Source organism: Trachurus japonicus, chromosome 23 (assembly GCF_045865225.1).
Source record: "Trachurus japonicus isolate A0001 chromosome 23, Traja_1.0".
NCBI lineage: Eukaryota > Metazoa > Chordata > Actinopteri > Carangiformes > Carangidae > Trachurus > Trachurus japonicus.
Window position 1 is genome coordinate 9,426,777 of NC_140929.1, and position 21,059 is coordinate 9,447,835.

The following is a 21,059-nucleotide window of genomic DNA, read 5'->3' on the forward strand; positions in this document are numbered from 1 at the left end:
AATACATTTGAGATGTTATATCTTTTGTCTTTACTCTTTTATTGTAAATCTTTACTCTTTATTATGTTTTACATTTTATTGCTCTGTAAAGCCAGAGTGCATGAGATGTCTTATCGAATATAGTGCAGCCGATGTGTCTCCACAGTTAAACCATTTAAGATACCTACAGGAAATAAAACGAAGAAATAAACTCTGTGTGAATTTGTTTTGCAGCGAAGCAGCGGTGTAGTCAATGAATTTATGGCCGAAATAACAGGAAGAAAGAATTTGCGTAACTGGGAGTGACTGACTACAGGCACTAAAACACAGTCCTGTCAGTTTCTTTCCAAAAAACTATCATGGATTGGACTTCAAAAGCGTCCAAACCGCCAAAACACACACACACACACACTCACACACACTCACACTTGCATGCATAACTTCCCTCCACTGGCTTCCAGCGTAGCTCTTGCCCCAACCACATAATGACATTAGCATTTCTAGCCCTCTTCTCTCCACATCTTATCTACTTCAAAAGCAGCGCTTCATTAACTACAGCCATCTATCAGAGAGCAGGGAGCCCGCTGGAATGTGCATGTGTGTGTGTGTGTGTGTGTGTGTGTGTGTGTGTGTGTGTGTGTGTGTGTGTGTGTGTCGACAACACTCGCAGTGTTATGTGGGGTCACAGACTTTCAGATTAGTGTGACAGACTGGACGTCACACCTCTCCTCCATCCTGTGGCCGGCTGCACGTTGCCTCCGTGCCTCCTCCACTCAGCATCAACATGTTTGCCTTCCTCAACGCCAGACGTGACAGCAGCAGAACAGGAAGTTAAAATGTGAAATCTACTTACGGTGGCACGAGACAATTGAATTAACACGTTGTTCTAAGCAGCATGCCATGCACTCTCCTGGTAATGGGTTTTAGTGCATGAATCACATCTTTCATTATGTATTTACGCAACGAGCCACCGAGACATGTGTGATCGACTATCACAACTATAACTTCCTGAGTTGCTCTAAAACCGCTGCATGAATCAATTTCAAGTGTCTCTATATTTACACATTTACAATCAGCAGCAATCTTTTTTATTTAAAGCACCATATTGGTGAGAAAGCGAGATTTCTATGTATTTTCTTATTATAAAGCAGGTCTAGGTTTTATATTAATTCTGTGAACGTATTAAGCCCTCAGTCCACAGAGAAACTCACACAGAAACTGAGCCTTAAAAACAAGCAGTCGGGACTTCCTGAACATTGTGATGTCACAACTATACATTCACTGATCTCAGACATGCCTCCAACACTGCCCACCTGGACCATCCACCATCCAAATCTTGCAGGATTTAAGTGTTTTTATCTGTAATGTGCTTTATTTTAAACAGTCAGCCAATCAAAAGTGAAGCTCAGAGCCTCCTCTCTTCTGATTGGCTGACACTGACTTGTTGTTATATGAGTGCAGGAGAAAACCTGAGAGTAAAAACACCACTAAGAGGTTTTTTGGTTCTTAAACCCACAGATTTATCTTCTTATGGATCAAAACTTCAAAATAAAAGCCAACAAAACTGTCATATACACATAAAAGTGTTCAAGCTCATGCCAGGTTGATCAATAATATGTGCAGTGCTATAACAGTGCATGGCCCATGTGATTTTAAACTTTTATGGATTATCCTGAGTGTTGTGATGACTTTGCATGAGAGACAAAAGACTGCAGGGTCAAGTTTGGTTATACAGGGAAAGATGATGAGGCCTCTTAAATCCTCTTTGTCCACCCGCTTAAATCTTGATTAAATGCACCGTCTATAAATAACCGCATGTGGCAAACAACACATCTCCCAGGCAGCCAGAAGCACAGCACCAAAACAACCTAAATCAAGAACACCCTGTCACCAAAGCACAAACACTCACGCCAGATTAATAACATACCAAAACTTCACAGGCAGTGATACCGGCACTCAGAGTTGGCTCGGGCTTTTATAATCTCTGCCGGTACCAGTCCAAAGTCTGAGCTGCCAAACAAACCTGGCAACCGAAGCTGGTGCCAGTTAGTTTGCTCTGAACGTTTTTATTTTAGCCTTAACTCCACATTACAAAGAACTTTCTATCTAGAACTTTTTTCTTTTTTTATGCATTTAACAGTCACAACCTGCAGGTTTTCGCTTTGCCACTTTTTCTTGTTACCAATGCATCACTTCCTTTCCTTTCCTTTCCTTTCCTGGGACATCGTCAGAGTTATATTCCTCCTCCCTCCTCCTCCAGCAGAATATACGACCTGAGCATCGCTAATAAATCTCAGGTTGAGGTTCTCAGAAGAAGCTGCGGATTCCCCGAATTCCCCATTTGCCACTGTCGACTAACACCGGTGTCGCGCCGAGAGGCATGATGGGTAAAAGATGCTCCCACACGGCGATAACAGACGCGTAGTGCGCCATGAGATGTGAGACAGAGAGACTGACGAAGAGAGATAGAGAGAGGGAGGAGAAAACGATAAAAGGGGCGACAGTAGGGAGCCTGGATCGTTCGTCTCTTAAAGTGGAGGAGGAGGAGGAGGAGGAGGAGGAGGAGGAGGAGGAGGAGGAAGAGAGGAGGAGTGAGTGATGGAGAAGGAGACAGAGAGGGAGGAATTGACGGAGAATCCAGGGCACCAGATGGACGGAGACTGAGAGGAAAAGAAAAAGAGATTTGAGACTCAGACAAAAAAAAACAAAGATTTAGATTGAGGGAGGAACAAAGAGAGACAGAGGCTTAGAGAGAGAGAGAGGGAGCAGTGTGTGTGTGTGTGTGTGTGTGTGTGTGTGTGTGTGTTGGCGAGTATGGAGGTCTCAGTATCTTGGCAAGAAGGTGAAGCAGAGCTTGGCCCGGACCCTAATGGAGATGTAAGAAGTCTCTGAGTTTGATTTGACACACACACCGAAACACACACACACATTGAAACACACACACACACACACACACACACACACACACACACACTTTCACACTCCTCATCCCGTCCTGATCAGCCTGGCTCCAGACAAACTCAATGCTCTGACGCCGCTGTTAAACCCAAACTAAAGCAGGGAGAAGTTTCACTGAATGAATCATGAGCTGCACTTCACACACACACACACACACACACACCTCCACAAAAACACCTTTCAACAAAATCTGATCTCAAGTAGAAAAAATACAACAGAAGATGTAAAAATATACTTTCTAGAATAAACACAGTTGTGACATTATAATTTGTGCTAAGAAAACAACAACCTTCTCCTCCTCTAAAAAAAAAAAGATATTGAATAGAAATAAAAACAGACCCAGGAGCTGGGTGATTCATTGATGTAGGGAGGTAGACGCACACACATCCAAGTTACCAGGTGCTGAGTCCAAAGAATGTGAGAAAGAAGAGAGAAAAAGACTCGCGACACTGTAACTTAGTGTTTTTCAACCTTGGCCCCGCGTGGGGTCGCCTGGAATGTCTAATTGAAAAAAGAAATTACTGATAAAAATATTTTTTAAACTAATTATTATTCATTTTAAAGTGATGATGAAAAACACCACATCTTAGACAACTGTGTTCTTTTACTTTGACTTTCTCTAATCTAAATTGAGTTCAGATAAAATGCAACATATAAAAATATCTGAGCTGGCGTATATTGATTGACGGCCGCAATCACGTGACTGGACGTGAACACGGGGTCGCCAGGTCGCGCCATTTGTGATGTCAAAATGGGGTCACAAGCTAAAAAGGTTGGGAACCACTGCTGTTACTGCTCCCAATAAAAAACGTTGACTTCATTCTATCATAATATAAAACAGACAACGTTTCAGTCACCCATGGGTGTGGTCAACACCCTCAATAATTGATTTATTTAATATCATTGTAGTGTTGACCACACCTATGGGTTTCATCAAAACGCTGTCCGCTTTATATTATGATAGAATAAAGTCCATTTTCTTTTATTGGGAGCAGTTACAGTGTCACAAGTCTTTTTCTCTCTTCTTAATTCATTGATATAACATAAATAACATCTAAAGTTTTATAGTTTAACCTCTCACCTCGGTGTAATGACCTCAAGACATCACTTTTGGGTGTCGTTATGGTTACAACAGAGCACACACCCATGACGACATGAGGACACAACAGGTGTTAAAGATGAAAGAGAGTTGTGTGTTGAGTGTTTTATTATAAATGTGGGTTAAAATGAGTGAATCCAGGTTTAAAATTAAGCCCAAACTCTGTCGCAGCACAGTGAGCGCTGCAGGTCACAGTAAATCCCACACGCACAGAAATAGGTGACACACTGATACCGTTGTGTGTGTGCATGTGTGTGTGTGTGTGTGTTCCTCTTAATCCAGACCTCAGTGTGACTGACAATCTCCACCGTTGACTTTTGACCCACTTTAGCCGTCCTGTCCTACATGTGGCACCAGCGGCCTCTCGTTCCTCCCAAACTGCTGCCCATCACACACACACACACACACAACCAGGAATGGTAGAAGTGGTTATGTAAGGACAGTGGATTATGTCACAAACACACACACACACTTACACACACATGCTCGCCAGCTTCAGTTTGCCATCCAGTGTTGCCGTCGTGAAACAACTAGGTGCTGCAACTATCGATTATTTTCATTATCGCTTAATCTGTTGATTATTTAAACGATTAATTGATTAGTTGTTTGGTCAATAAAATGCTAAAAAAATGTTGAAATATGTCAGTCAGTGTTTCCCAAACCACAAGATGACGTCGTCAAATGTCTTGTTTTGTCCACAAACCAAAAGAGAGACTCAGTTTATTGTCATAAAGGAACAAAGAAACCAGAAATATTCACATTTAAGAAGCTGAAATCTGAGAATTTTGACTTTTTTTCTTTGAAAAACTACCCAAACCGATTATTCGATTATCAAAATAGTTGACAATTAATTCAATAATCGATTATTGTGCGATTAATCGGTTAATTGTTGCAGCTCTAGAAACAACACGAGAAAAATAAACAGTTCTGCGGGTTCTTCTCTCATCAGAGCTCATCCTCATTGGACGCCACGGAAACCAGTCACACAGACACGCACACACACACAGATACACAGATACACAGATAGGCACACAGACATGCACGCACACACAGCCCCCATGCTGAGAGCTACAAAGATCCAGCGCCACTTGAGTCCTCCAACACAAGCAGGGGAAGACTTCAGAAAATAGAAGAGAGAGAAGGAGAGAGAGAAGGAGAGAGAGAAGGAGAGACCGCCTGTGAGGATGCCAATTAAAACACCGAGTCCAAACAGGAGTGTGTGTTGCAGCTCGAGTGTGCGCCTCCTCTGGGAGTCACTTCCTTCCACTGATGGTTGTGCGTTTGTAGAGGAGGAGGGAGGTAAACACACCTAGCTGCACACACACACACACACACACACACACACACACACACACACACACAGAAACAAAGACAAGAGAGACTTTCCCCTGCACATTATTGAACAAGAAGAAAAAGACGAAGACCGGTTGCAACACAACAGCTATACATCTTTGTTTCCTCTGTGAGACGAGACAACAACAACCTGTCGTCATCACAAACTCATCTTCACTGTTAATATCAGTTGGAGTGTAAAGCTGCTTAAAAAAAAAAACCTTGTTATCCTCTCCAACATAGAAACCAGCTGCACGAATACGACCGACTCTTCATTTCATCTTTCTGGTCATTTTAATCTAATGCCTTCAAAATAAAGCGCCTAGTCTGCATCTTCACAGAATAAACCTACACATCAGCCTGACTTTATATTATTTTAATTAGCAAAAAAAGAAAAAGAACTGATTTAAACAACAGAGATGAGTCTTGAACGATGAAATATTAAAAACATGAGTCGTCTCTAGTGCAGATGAGGTGGGCAAATGAACAAAGAGAGGATGTGGTGAATGCTGACTCATCGTGTTGGGTGTCAGCAGCGCACTGATCTGATTAAGCAGATCGGTTACCAGCCAGATGTGTCCGATCTCTATTAAAGAGAGTTGCTTCCTGATTGGGTTTTAGAACATTTTATTTCTCTTTTAAAAAGTTACAGAGAGTCACATCACAGCAGCGAGTGTTAAAATAACCACAGTGAGGTTTTAAATGTGAGAAAAGGAGAAAGCGCTGGTGCTGGATTACAAGTTCTCTGTATCAGCAGATAACATGAGCTGGCAGAAATCCTCCAAAATAAAAGACTTTCATTTGTTTTGTTTTGTTTTAGACTTTAAGGGAAAGAAGAAATCATATGTATATATAGGTGTGCTTGACTCTACAAGACCGGAATAAATTCACTAAACTCAACTTATATAGGAATGGAGGCTAAAGGTGAAGCAGTAGAAATAAACTGCAGCTAATTAGTCAAATTGAAGCTTGCATTTGGGTTGCAATGCATTCTGGTCCATTAAAGCTGCTGTTTGTGAAGCCACTCGCATCTGATCGGATGATGTTTGGATGACGAACACTAAGATTGAGATTCATGCAAACATTTCACATTTACGGTGATGTTATATGGATGTTCTGTTTGTTTACAACGAGATTAAAGCTACGAGATAAAATGATGATGATGATGTGGCATCGTCATTGTCAGACTAACAGCTGGACGTCGAGGGTGTGTGATCGTCTTCCCGATACCGACAAACATCCAGTCACCGACCAACACACACACACAGACACGCAGGTCGTCGTCTACAGGAAACAAGATGACCCATTAAACAGCAATGAGATCATCCAGTATTGATTTTCCACTGTGCACGTGTGTTCATGTGCAAAATGCTCCATAACCACAGGGGCTGCTGCTGCTGCTGCTGCTGCTACAGCCAGGAGGATCGTCCTCTCTACATGCTGCACTTACGCATATGTGTGTGTGTGTGTGTGTGTGTGTGTGTCCACGGCTCCACGCTCGAGTCCCACTTGGCGGTTTAGTGTGATTCTTTCAGAGAAAAGAGGAACCTCATGACTTAGGAATGCTATGAATGGCTCAGAGGCCTTAAGATGGGAAACTATGCATTGATTCCCGGAGATCATTCCCATAACATTAGGCTGCACACACACACACACACGAACACACACTCTGACCTCTCTAGTGTTGACTCACTCATCTGCTAAAAGGACAAACAGCTCTGTATTAGGAGGTGTGTCACACAAGTGGTCATTCACACACACACACACAGATGGACAGATTTGCATGTTCAGCCCACCCAGTGTTTTACAGACATCTCCTCAGGCCAGTGCTGCTTTGACCCAAGTGTGTGTGTCTGTGTGTGTGTCTGTGTAACACAGTAGACATAACTCACCGACAACAACTCGGTGCCAAAAACCAACAGGGATATTTCCACCCATAATGCATCTGCTTTAACCTCAGCTTCACTCTCTGTGTGTCTGTCTGGTTGTGGTGTTTTTGTTTCTCAGCCGCTGTCGTAGTTTGTCTGTTGAACTTCAGACTATCGACCCCAACGCTGCACTTATACCTCCCACATTAATTCAATGTTCTGTAAATAATCACCGTCCTCCTATAAATTAAATTTAAATCCTTAATCCTAAAGCAAAACACGACATGCGACAGTGTTTACATCTGCAGGACGTGGGAGATGAGATACCGTACGTACAGTACTATAACAAGCCGGGTGTGTTATTTTTGGTTAAGTCCTTTTTTTTTTTTTTAATCGACACAAATTTGCAGCGTGAAGGACAAACAAACACCCACGTCTGGTCTGTACCACACACACACACACACTTGTTTTAATAATCAGGTGCTAAGTTATGTTAAGTCATGTGTTCACACTGGAAAGTGACAAAACGAAGGGCTCACAACAGTCGTCCCTACTTCCTGGTAGCTACTGTTAAAGTAACCGAGCCACAGACACGAGTCCCGACACCTCCTCCTGTGAGAAGTGGCTGAAAGCTCGAGAAAGTTTCACAGCTATTTAAAGCAGCTGCGTCATTATAGTTTCACATGGCAAATAAAAAAAAAAAAATTGACCCAGTGGTGTAGCTAGAGCAGTTGTTTCCAGAAAAGGGGGGCCCGGGGCCCTTAATCGGCTGCCAGGGGGTCCGAAGCAAATTATAAAATATATTTAATATCATTTACAATGTCATGCCACAAAGTAACGTTCGCCTTGTGCCACCGAGTTGTTCTGTTACTGAATTAGCTTGTTTGCTAGAGCTACAAAAAGGGACACAAGGGAAAGACTGAACTGTTGCAAAAGTGATTATTATTGTATCAATTAAAATTAAAAAACATAAAGAAAGGTTGTTTTTAATCTTATATTTGTTGTAGTTTTGTCAGGGAGGTTTATAAAAGGGATCCCCAGCCAGAGGTTAATGCTATTCAGAGGCCTCAGAGTGGAAAAGTTTGGGAGATCCTGCACAAGAAGAAAATTCAGAGCATCATCAAAATGATAATCATTCATCCTGAGGCAAGAATGAACCTCGGTGCCAAATCTCAAAGCAATTCATCCAATAGTTGCTGAAGCACTTCACTTAAAAAACGTCTGAGGGAAACATCTCATGACCTCTGTGAACCACGACCGTCTGCAGCAGCGGCGGCGGCTAAGATAATTTCACATAGCATCATGTGAACACATACAGGTCTATGGTTTTAAATTGGGAAACATCCATTATGCAGATGAGCCAACTTCTGCTTCAGTTAACAGCTTAGCTAATGTGGGAACCAACAAGAGACACAGAGAGGAAATCATCAACGACGTGTAGAAAACAGAGGGAACAACAACAACAACAACAACAAAAAGCAGAAATGAAACGACAGGTGTCGCGCGCGGCAGCGGCTCGTGGGACAAGAAGTATCTGCTCTGCTCTGCCTTAACAGAGGAAGAAGTAGAACAATTTGCATCAGCAGCTCCTGTAGCCAGACAAGACAAGACAAGACAACACGCTGGATTTGTCACGTCGCTGCTGCAGGTGAAGTGGAGACGCTGACGTCGCTCCCGTCCCGTCGCCTATAATCAAAGGCCAAATCAAAGCATCTGTTGTCCTCCTGGGTCAAGGAAGAAAGGAAGGAAGGAAGGAAGGACGAAGGGAAAGAAGGAAGGAAGAAAGGAAGAAAGGAAGGAAGGACAAAGGGAAAGATGGGAGGAAAGAAGGAAGGGAAAAAGGAAGGAAAGATAGAGGGAGGGAGGGGACAGATTGGGTCAATTGGGTCAAAAAGGAAGGACGAAGTAAGGACGAAGGAGGAAGGAAGGGGAAAAGGATTGTGGACAGAAGGAAGGGAAAAGGAAAGAAAGATAGAGGGAGGGAACAGATCAAGGTTCAAGGAAGGAAGAAGAAGGAAGAAAGAAGGAAGGAAGGAAGGAAGGGAGGGGAAAGGGGAGGAAAGAAAGATGGAGGGATAGGGAACAGATCAGGTCAATTGGATCAAAAGAGGAAGGAAGAAGTAAGGACAAGGGGAAGGAAGGAAGGAAGGAAGGAAGGAAGGAAGGAAGGACAAAGGGAAAGATGGGAGGAAAGAAGGAAGGGAAAAAGGAAGGAAAGATAGAAGGAGGGAGGGGACAGATTGGGTCAATTGGGTCAAAAAGGAAGGACGAAGTAAGGACGAAGGGAAGGAAGGAAGGAAGGAAGGAAGGAAGGAAGGAAGGAAGGAAGGAAGGAAGGAAGGAAGGAAGGAAGGAAGGAAGGGACGGGAAAAGGATTGTGGACAGAAGGAAGGGAAAAGGAAAGAAAGATAGAGGGAGGGAACAGATCAAGGTTCAAGGAAGGAAGAAGAAGGAAGAAAGAAGGAAGGAAGGAAGGGAGGGGAAAGGGAAGGAAAGAAAGATGGAGGGATAGGGAACAGATTGGTTCAAGGAAGGAAGAAGAAGGAAGGAAGGGAGGGGAAAGGGGAGGGAAGAAAGATGGAGGGATAGGGAACAGATTGGTTCAAGGAAGGAAGAAGAAGGAAGGAAGGGAGGGGAAAGGGGAGGAAAGAAAGATGGAGGGATAGGGAACAGATCAGGTCAATTGGATCAAAAGAGGAAGGAAGAAGTAAAGACGAAGGGAAGGAAGGATTGTAGAAAGAAGGAAGGAAAGAAGGAAGGATGGAGGAAGGGAACAGATTGGGTGAATTTGACCCAGAAGCACAACAGGGGGTAAGTTCAGCTCTCTCTTGCCCCTTTAACAGCCCCTGCAGGAGACCCCACCCCAGGCTTAGAGCTGTGCTTGTGCGAGCGGTTGGCATCGTTCACGTTGCCAGGGTCCGACCTCGGTCCGGTCATGAGACGTTTTTGCTCGAGGGCCCGAGGCAGCTTCTCCTCCTCCTCCTCCTCCTCCTCTCTCGCCTTTGATCTCCTAATGACCCGGCTCGGCCTCGGTCAGAGGGAGGAGAGGGAGGAGAGGGAGGAGAGGGAGAGAGGGAGGGAGAGGCTGCAGGGCCGGGAGGAGCCGGGACAATAACACCTTCAGCAGACAGAGGCTCTGAGGCTCTCGGGGAAAATAAAAAAGGAGGCAACTCCACCGTGAACATGTAACTACTTCTGATGTTCACTGCTCTTCAAAGAAAGAAAAGGAGGATATCTGGTTTCATGGACGAGGGTTCAAGGTGATGAGGTCACTGCATGAGCGCTCTGCCACCTGTTGACCTGACCACAAGAGAAACTAACTAGAAATCAACCAGAAACAACGATACAAGTTCATGTTTCCAGCCTGAGCCGGAGCAGCATCACCTGTTTGTTTACCTTTATGACTAAAAAAAAGAAAGAAAAAAAAAAGCTCATGCATGCAGAGCTGCTCAACTCCAAACTTGGGCATCCCGGCCTTCAGAGCATCATGAGAGCAGCCTGAGCTTTACAAACACCACAGTTATGTCCCTATAGGGTCAAACTGATGCTGTGGTTACAATAAAGGACAGAGAGGAGCCACAAGTTCACATTTTAGAGCTAAAGAAAAGAAAAACATGGATTTTTGGGGGGTAAAATAGCATAACGCATAAGTGAAAAAGACAGATTTGGACTTGTTTCAGGAGCTGCCATCATCCCAGCATCACAATGTTTTCATGCTCACGTCCAAAAAACATCAACATCGTGACGTCTGCTGCGACGCCTCAAACCGAACCTGGCATCTCGACAGGACGGGACGGGACAGAACGGGACGGGACAGGGGAGGACTGACCTTTCCACCGTCCCATTAGGACACAGAGTCTGTCTGAGATATTTTGGCCTGTAGCCTGCAGCGTTTCTGTCTGTCGACCTGCACACACACACACACACACACACACACACAAACACACTCTCTCTCGTGTTGACTGACTTTGCATAACACACTTCCTTTCCCTTCTCTTCCTCTCCTGTGTCATGCAGCATGTTGCAACCAAAGCATTGAGCTCTTCACACACACACACACACACACATACTGAAGCCTATCACATATGTGCAGACACTCAACACACACTCAGCTGTATAGAATCTATAGGCTCCTGCAGGTTGAGGAGAGTGAAGCAGTGATTGGAGCTGAGCCTCATTTCTGGTGCATTGATCTATGATGAAGCTAAATTATGCCTCATTTTGCAGCATGGGAACCCCTCGCCCTCTCCCTCTCCCTCTCCCTCTCCCTCCCACCAGGGATCCCCCTCCAGCACCAGGCAGCCCCCTCCCTCCCCTCCCCTGGACACTGTAGCGGTCATAGGGAAGCATATATATAGAGCCTATAATAGTCAAAGCAGGTATTTTCTTGTGTATTTCTTACCTCAGCAGGTTGGGCAGAGGGATGGAGCCGGAGCCTGACCCCAGTATCCCCTTCTTCCCACTCAACAGTTTCTCCACCAGGGCGACATTCCCAGTCCGGGCGGCTTCCAGCAGCTCCTGCTCCTTCCCCATCCCGGACACCACAAGTTTGCAACGACGGGGTGATGATGATGTGAATCCAGCAGATCTCCCATAAATCCTCCCTGCTGCTGCCCTCCTCCTCCTCTCCTCCTCCTCTTCCTCCCCTCCGACCCCTTCCCCTCACTGTCTGGCGTGGGGAGGCATCAGGAAGGATCCCTGCTCTCTCTGCATGCTGCCGCTGCTGCTGCTGCACGGTGATATAGGTGTTATTGATGCTGCAAAGCAGGGCTGACGTGCACGGCTCCCCTGGTGCTTTGTAACCTCAGTCCATTCACACGCAACGGCTCCGTAATCTCCTCTACTACCTACTCGCCCCGCTGACGCGCGCTGCTCCCCGGTGTAACCTCAGTGCAAACAGGCGCAACGGGGGGGTTGAACCGGAGCGACGGACTCCCTGCTGCTGGACGCCAAGTGTGAAGTGAAGATTAAGAAACAAACAAACAAATAAAACCCGGTTTAAGGAAAGAAAAGAAAAGAAAGAAAAACATAGCCTAAACAAAAACACAAACTCCTTCTTTGTCCGAGTGAAGTGAAGTCTCAGGTCCGGAGCTCCAGCTGGATAAAACTAGCGGGAGGTGGAAGCCTGTCTACCCCGACAAGAAGCTCTCCAGTTCGGCTGCACTCTCCGCCTCTCTCCCCCGAACCTACCGCACTGCCCGGTGCCTTATCTGTGTCGCCTGAGACTCAAGTGTCCAGTTAGCACAGATTACATAGAGCACTTCCGGTCACAGCTTTCAAAATAAAAGCACCTCTTTCCGGACATGTTACAAATTGATGCTGAAGACAAAGAGAGAGAGAGAGAGAGAGAGAGAGAGAGAGAGAGAGAGAGAGAGAGAGAGATAGATAGATAGATAGATAGATAGATAGATAGATAGATAGATAGATAGATAGATAGATAGATAGATAGATAGATAGATAGATAGATAGATAGATAGATAGATAGAAAAATGAAGACATAATAGGCTACTGACACACTGACACAGCAATATCTCTCCTTAACTCTGCTATAGGCCTGCTATCTATCTCAGGGAAGCGATAATGCCTCTTGTAAGTTGCTGTCCAGCCATAGTGTGTTACTGTCTTGAGAAGCTAGCCTATAGTTTGACTACCAGTAGCCTATGCTACTCATCATTGCAAGACAGATGTTTTCATAAAATCTTCAAACCCAAAGATCCAGCCTGAGCCATCCAAACCTAAAAACAATACAATAAACTCTCCTTCTGTTGACCTGTAGGCAACATGGCTACAAAGATATGACTGTGATTCAAACCACAGCCTCGAAATCCAAAGTCAGCCGCATTTACCCACTGATCTATCCAATGTTGAGCCCTCAGGGCCACATATAATAAATCTTGCATTGCACTTTCTGATGGCTAATAGCCTACTGTACTTACTAATAATGAAGACACAATACATTGTTATCAGGTCACATATTGAGTTTGTGATCTGCAGCTGAAGAGGATGGCCGGGGGTTCATCAGCTCTGCACAGCACTGATTTTTTCTACGATTATATATTTTGGGATAATTGTATTGTTTTTCTATTGTGGGATTTGTCTGATGTCTGTTGCGTGGCTTTTATTTTATATTGTCTGCACAACAGATTTACCGTTTGGCACTAACAAAGAAACCCTGAACCTTGAACCTTGACTTCTGGTCCTACAACATATTTACGCCACTAAAGCTTTAATGTGAAGTTAATCAAGATAACAACTAACAACACATAATGCTTTTGTGATAGTGAAAGTAGACACAGATATGTAGTTGAGACATTTGTAGTCTGATATATCTGAGAACCAGCACTGATCTTGTGTGTTCCAGTGAGGCCTCTTCTTGGATGCTTTTATTTTGAAAGCAGAGCCGCTCGACTTCCTGTGTGCTTATGTCTGACTTGACGTACAGAGTTACTGTAGCTACACTATGGGCGTGGAGAGGGAGGACGATGCTACGACACTAAACAGGAGGCGATGCCTTTGTTAGGGATCTTTTACATAAAAAAAAGAAAGAAAAAAGAAAAAAGTCACGCCGGTAGCTCGGCAGCTGTTCCAGCTGTTTCCCACCGTCACACCGCAAACTTGCTCCATCAGGCAGGCGCGTGCTCCTCGGTCCTGAGGGGGGGGGGGCGGGGGCGTGTCCCCCACTGATGCAGCTGAATGAATCTGGAAACAGGTGAGATCCCAAAATAAAAACACCCACAACACCCACTCCTCCTCCTTCTGTCATGTCAGAGGGTTTGTGTGAATGGAGAAATGTTTGCCTCGGTCTGTCCACTGCACTGACTGACAACCAGCCCCCTCCCCACCTCCTCCACTGCGCCCCCACCCTGTTGATACAGGTGCATGCTGGGACCTGCCTGATGGCCCCATGGGGCAGGTGAAGGAGTGATGCCTTCAAGAGCACCACCTGCAGCTGCTGTGTCTGATTCTGCTGAGGACCTGGAGCTGATTCAAGAGATTTCAGGACAGAAAAAAAAGAAGAAAAAAACATATTTTTATTTATTTATCTTCAATTAATCCATTATTTAGTCAATAAAATGTCAGTAAATTATAGGGAAAAAAACTAAAATGTCTTGTTTTGTGTGATGATTTTCCATTTATGTCGATTCAAAACAAGGGATTTGAAAAGATGAAACCAGAAGATAGGCTATGTTATTTTAAAAACATGTGGACTACATGATATAGTCACCATTTCATTCATCACTATTTAATAATGCAGGGATGCCATTATTGATGATGATAATACATTCAATTGTATACTTACATACTTATTTATCTTTCATTGTTTTTGAGTAGGCTACTCTGTCCTAATCATGTCAATACAGCTGTTTTTGTGCAATGATATGTTTGTATTGTTTGTGGATGTATGTGTTTTTACTGGTGGCAAAGTAGTTTTCTTTCTTTCTATCTATCTATCTATCTATCTATCTATCTATCTATCTATCTATCTATCTATCTATCTATCTATCTATCTATCTATCTATCTATCTATCTATCTATCTATCTATCTATCTATCTATCTATCTAATTCACTGTAGGCTACTAGCTGTATATGTGACAAATAAAATACCTTTAATTCATAGCAGACAGTGTTTGAGGCTACAGAGTTCTTCATGACAAGAAAAACTAAGTAAAACAAAAGTAAATACAGCTTATAATTATGATTATTATCTTCTAACTAAAAGAATCAAATAATGATAATGTTGTCAGCTCTTCTGGATGTCGACTCTGTTCTCTGTACTGGGCCAACACCACAACCTTTCATCACATTTCCCACAATCCAACTGTGCATGCTGCTGGAATAAAATACCCTCCCATATTCCCTCGACTACCCTGCCCTACACACACACACACACACACACACACACACACACACACACAGTAACCACTCACAGCACAGTATATAAATGAATGTGTACATGCTTTTGCTTACATAAACGCTCCTGCACTGTGACACAGCCGTCATCGCAGAAACATTAAGCTTCAGTATGTAAACACTTTCATATTAACAGCAGCACAGCACTACTTCTCTCTCTCTCTCACACACACACACACATTTGAACACTTAATGCCCTTCTATGACTCACTGCACTACTCCAGCCGTAAAATGTCATGACCATTTATGTGCACAAAGTCCAAACCCTGTCCTGCAGTGGTTCAGTGGAGCCCATTAGAGCCACAAAGAGGCTGCGCTCACATTCAAAGACTCTCTGATCTCCACTTAAAACGCAGGAGAGAAACTTAAAACATTGTTTCTTATTCATTAAGAAAAGCTGTGTTAAATGATACAGTTTTTAAACAAGTTTTTACTTTAATTTTTCCCTGTGAGAACTGAAACTCTGCACTTTTTTTTATTTTTATAGCAGCAAACAAATATAAACGCAATGGAAAATTCATGAAAATCACGACTTTTATATCTTTAACAGTTTGTTTTCTAAAGGTGGATTTTTCTCAGGCACCGTTTCCATCCGTGTGGTTAGAGGGAAAAGATGTCACTCTCTTAAACTGCACATGAAAATGTCAGTGTTTACCCAAACTCTTCTCCCCCCCGGGGGGATTTCCTGTCTGGGTATAAAATAAAAAACCATCACAACAAGCGTCTGTTTATTCTCGAGTGAGTCTCCAACTTTACCACATGTCGTTATCTACATTATATATTTTATTGTTGTAGTTTTATTTTGCTGCTTTGGACCAACTCTGACTTGTCAAATCAAAATCTATCCTTTGAGGATGATCCAGATGTGTCAAACCAGGGGCGGTTTGACACATCTGGATCATCCTCAAAGGTTTCTGTCATAGTTACACAGATCTGATGCAGTAGGACTGAGTTCCCTTATTAATGTTTCCATGCTATTATTACTAATATTTACATTAATATTATACGTTTTATTGATATCACACTGAGAATGCAGGCATTTTTTTCTTACAAAGCCTGTTGTCATGTGAGTAAGCAGTGATTTAAACATCTAAAAGTGTCACATTTTCCAAAATAAAAATTGGAAATTGTGTTTAAAAGAAAAATACATGTATATGCATCTTTTTAAATAAGTAGTTGTATAACTCTGGAACAGTTTCATGTTACATCCTGTTTATCTACAATTGTTTAACCATCAGTTAGCCATTTAAATTCAATGTTTGTGTGTGTTTGTGTGTATTATAAATGAACCATTTAGGATTAGGACTACAAACCAATTAACAACTCTCACTGGTCAATTTGTAGCCAGCTGCTGATTGGTTGATTTGCAGCTACATCCCAATTGGTCGGTATGCAGCTACATATTGTGTGGATTAATGGATTTGTAGCAGCGTTCTGATTGGTCAATTAGTCTTAATACACAGGAAGTGTTTGTATTTGATAAAAGTGGAAAAAAAATCCAACCAACATTTCATCTGGAACTGAATGGTTTGAATTGGATACTCTTTTATTTTCAGTATTTCAGCAGCTTTTGACAGACAAAATACAACTTATTACTTCTTGTGTCTTTTTCTTCCTCCACAGGTTTTCAGAGGGGAGAGGGGAGGGGGAGTGGAGGCTGTGATGAGCGGAGGAAAAACAAAAAGGTTATCCAAAAAAACAAAAAAAAACTCAAACAAAACAAAAACAAAAAGCATATTTTCCCCTCTCTCCATCAAACAAAAAAAGGTCTTCACATACAATCGTGTTAAAATCCTCCCTCCAGACATTTTCAAGTCTTAATACCACGTTTGTGCAGAGAACTAGTCGTGTTTCATCGTCTTTTTTTTTTAATATAAGGAACCAGAGCAACTTTTGAAAACAAAAAAAAAAAGTCGAACTGGAACAAAAACCAGGAGCGATGGGAGGATGATGAGAGCGTCCGTCCCTCTCGTTCATGTCAGTCTGTTGTGCTGCGCCAAAGCGTGTGCTGTTAGAAAAAAAAACGTCACTTTTTGAACACGTATACTACTCAGAGTGGGGGCGGGGTTTGACCCTGAAGTCGTCGTCACGTACTGTAGGCCTGAAGCATGAAAACAGCAGCAGATATGGTCATAATAACGCTTGTCTGTGAAAAAACTACACATGAAACATTAGAAAGTTTACATGACGACTAACACACACACACACGCACGCGCACACATGTAGTGAGGCAGCTTCAATGTGCCTTTATTGCCGCTTCCTCCTCCTCCTCCTCTGTATTTTTCTTTTTTTTTTTCCCCAGGACGCACGAGTCGCTCTCTCTCCACTCGTCGTTCGACTCTTGTTCTCTCACAGTTGTGTTGTATTTACAGTGCCTCCTGTTTTAAAAGTGCTGCACATGTTAAGTAGCTATTTACATATAGAAAAATAGGAGGGAGGGGTGGTTGGGTTGGTGGGTCGGCATGGTTGTATTATAGACTAGTGGGGGGGGGCTTTCTGCTGACAAAGCCGTGAAACTGACAAGATAGAAACTCATCTCCCCTACTTGTAATGAAATGCTTGTTCTGGCTGAGACACACACGCACACGCACACGCACACTGACACACATAAACACACGCACATTCAACTGAAACACTGCATAACCATTCAAAGTTTTGTAAAAAATAGTTATGTGTTCACATTCTTATACAATATACACTGTACACGCTCCGAGGACGAGCGAGAGCGTGATTCTCCCTCGTTCCCCGCTGAATATGAAAGCGATAATTACAAGTTTAATTTCAAACGCAGTGCAAAATAAAGTTTTTTTTGTTGTTTTTGTTTCTGTTTTGTTTTGTTGAGACATTCCTCATGAAGAGACGACATTCAGTGTTCCTTCATACCTACAGGTTTGAATGGAGCTCATCTAAGATTAACTGTGTGTGTGTGTGTGTGTGTGTGTGTGAGTGTTTTAACTTACACAAGAGTGTCAAGTGTGGGAGGGATTTTCTGTAGGCACGACCACGGATATGCATCATCATCCTCGTTCTTTCACTCACACACACACAAACACAGACACACAGTCCCGCTAAATGTGATTCTACCCTTTTCAACTCCCTCTAAATGCATCGAGCCTCCACAGTCTAAAGTGGAGAACATAAAACAGACGACAAGCGTGTAAAATCGTGTATTTGAGTCTTTGCACAGACTCTGCATTGCTTGATGAAGGAATTATTTAGAAGTCTAAAAGTCACGTGGCGGCTCGGTCGACAAGTAAGCGCGGAAAAGGAGCCACTTATGTATAAATCCCTCTTTTTTTTTGTTGATGTTGTCGACCCTGGCTCTCGCCGCCGCCCGTCGGAGTCGGTCCTATTAGCCCTGATCGACTGGCTGGTGTGTGTTGCGACGGCGCCGGAGCCTAGCTGGTGTTCACTTTGAGGTTCTTCATGCGGTGAAGCAGCGAGTCCTTCTCCATCTGAGCCTCGGCCAGCGCCATCTTGGCCCGGGACAGCTCCACCTTCAGACATTCGTTCTCCTCCGTCAGCATCTGGAAGCGGTGGGAGAGGAGGAGGAGAGGAGGAGACACAGTGAGGAGGGGGTCGTATCGGGGTGTGTGTTTCTGTTTCTGTTTGTGTTCGAATTCAACATAAATAAAAGATCGTCTGGCCGGCTGGACCTGCTGCTCTGATGTTGAGATGTACGGACACTCCCTGAAGTACACGCAGCTGAGAGCTCAAGCTGAAGGTTAAGCGTGAAGCTTTAAGCTCATGAGACGGCAGCTGAGTTTGTGTTTATCAGAACCAGAATCAGATTTACTGGCCAAGTATGTTGCAAACATACAAGGACCTTGACGCCGGTTTGTTTAGCTCTCTGACTTGCTCATAAAAGACGTACAACAACAACAACTGAACAATAAGTTAAAGATGAATAAGAATAGTACAAAAAATAGTTACATAAAACAAGATAAATAAAGCAAAGTGGCTAGGTTGTGTTGTACAGTCGCATGTAGTGCAAATAGACAATGAGGTAGTGTCATGAAAATAACTAATAAATGCTGGATAGATATTTGTATGCGTTATGAATGATATGTACATTGTATGGTTTGCATATTGGGGCTGATACGAACATCTACTGTACTGTCGTTATTATCATTTTTTTTTTATCAACCATCTTCGAAATTATGAAAAGTAAAATGGGAGGAAAAGCAGAAGTGATATTTTAATGTAGTTTGTTTGGGTTTTACTCACTACTTAATTGTACATACTGTATGTATATAAGATTGCCATGACAACAAAAAAACAGGAAATCATCACTTTTCTGTGGCTAAAACAAGAGAATATTAGACCAATTTTCTTAACTAATGATCTGAAACAACGGATACATTGAAACTGTAATGTAGCCAAGACAATAGTGTTAATTTCTATCAAGTAATTAACCAATTGTTTTCAGCATTGGTGTCAATTAGTAACACTGAACATTTCCCAATTTCCCATTGGAAGTTTTAACATTTTGTTTAAAGTAACATTGTTAATGTTTCATCTGAAAAATGTAGAATTTATTTTGCATAAATGAATATCACTCCCACTGTAAATTAACTGAAAGCCAAACAACAAACTGGAATAGCCTGGCAAAACTAACATTTGGCACCGCAGTGTTTTTATATATCAGCCTCCAGAACGATCGCTCACACACACACAAAAAAAAAACTCTTTCTTGTCATTTTTTGTAGGAGGAGAAGAAAAAGAAGAGAAGAAAAGAAAAGCAGGAGCGTGTTTGACTGAAACCTAGTGGGTGACATTTTGCGCTTTCTACTCCCATGTTCCATCGTTCTGCGTCTCACCTTTTCTCTGGCGGATGGAGGGGGGCTGGTGGGCGGGGCTTGCGTCTGCGTGGCCTTCGGTACGGCGACGACCTCGGCGACGGTGCTCAGGGAGCTGTCGATCAACGCGCCCTCATTCCTGGGTTTGGCCTCCGCTGCTCCGTCCACTGAGAGGAGGAAGAGACAACAGAGGGAGAATTTGGAGGTGTGGATGTAGCGAGCGTGGACTTGAAAGCGCACGTTAAAAGGACGAATTATATAACTGTGAATCAGCGCTGAAGTGGAGGTGGAAATATCTCTAGATACAGTAAGAATGTGTGAGCGTGTTCGTCACCTCCTATAGAGAAAGAGCCGTCGTCTCTTCTGTGTATGATGAGACTGTCCACATGTAAGGTGATGGGCGAGGGCTCGGGGTCGGAGGGATTGTCTCGTGGGCCGTCATCCTGAAAGGTATGAAGAAAATGTTGAAGTCTCGCCGTGTGTGAAGAGAAAGAGAGAGAAACGAGAGAGAGAGGGGGGGAGAGAGAGAAACGAGCCACATCCAGGTTTCCACATCAGCTCCACAGCAGATCTACTCACCCATGAAGGAACCCAAGGGAGAGGCCACGGAGGCCTTTCTCTGTCATTAAACATTCAGTTCAAATCCAAATTACAATTAGGCCACGGTTCAAACCGTTTGACTCGGTTATAGAAGCTGCTGCCGCTGTAAGGCGGCGAGTTACAGCTTCTATTACTGAAACGTGACTGGAATGAATTAGGACAAATATCCTCCTGAAATGTTGCAGGTGGCGTTCGGCATCAACAACCTTCAGACGGGAGTCAGGATGTCACAATTACTTGTTTTCACAATTAATCGTGGTATTAATTGGCACAATTATTATCCTGCAGCGCCACATTATGTAATAATGTAATACATTTTCATCACATGATGTAATAACGCCGCATTTTGTAAAATATGACAAATTTTGTAATAACATTCTTGAATGCAATAAGTAATAAACTTTGCCACATTTTGTAATAAGTTGTAACATATTGCAACTTTTTACAAAATGTGTTAAGACTTGCTCTCTCCAAACGAATGTATTAAGTCGATGACGGCTCGCCAGCCAGTG

At 43.2% G+C, this 21,059-nt stretch overlaps 2 protein-coding genes across 11 annotated transcripts in view; both read right to left on the reverse strand.

The window, feature by feature from the left end:
- Nucleotides 1–12,432, reverse strand: part of anks1b (ankyrin repeat and sterile alpha motif domain containing 1B) — a 223,172-nt gene extending 210,740 nt beyond the window's left edge. For all 3 annotated transcript variants that reach the window (XM_085769577.1, XM_085769576.1, XM_085769579.1), the window contains exon 1: nt 11,639–12,432. In XM_085769577.1, the coding sequence (XP_085625703.1) occupies nt 11,639–11,769 (131 nt within the window). In that variant the 5' untranslated portion in view covers nt 11,770–12,432. The remainder of the gene's footprint in view (nt 1–11,638) is intronic.
- A 4,592-nt stretch (nt 12,433–17,024) lies between these two features.
- Nucleotides 17,025–21,059, reverse strand: part of bltp3b (bridge-like lipid transfer protein family member 3B) — a 54,996-nt gene continuing 50,961 nt past the window's right edge. For 6 of the 8 annotated variants that reach the window (XM_085769746.1, XM_085769744.1, XM_085769745.1 and 3 more), the window contains 3 exons: nt 20,282–20,390; nt 19,969–20,114; nt 17,988–18,675 (listed from right to left, as the gene is read on the reverse strand). In XM_085769746.1, coding sequence (XP_085625872.1) covers nt 18,547–18,675; nt 19,969–20,114; nt 20,282–20,390 — 384 coding nt within the window. In that variant the 3' untranslated portion in view covers nt 17,988–18,546. Of the gene's footprint in view, nt 18,676–19,968; nt 20,115–20,281; nt 20,391–21,059 lie in introns of all 8 variants that reach the window. The other 2 variants (XM_085769748.1, XM_085769747.1) reach the window with 1 other exon arrangement.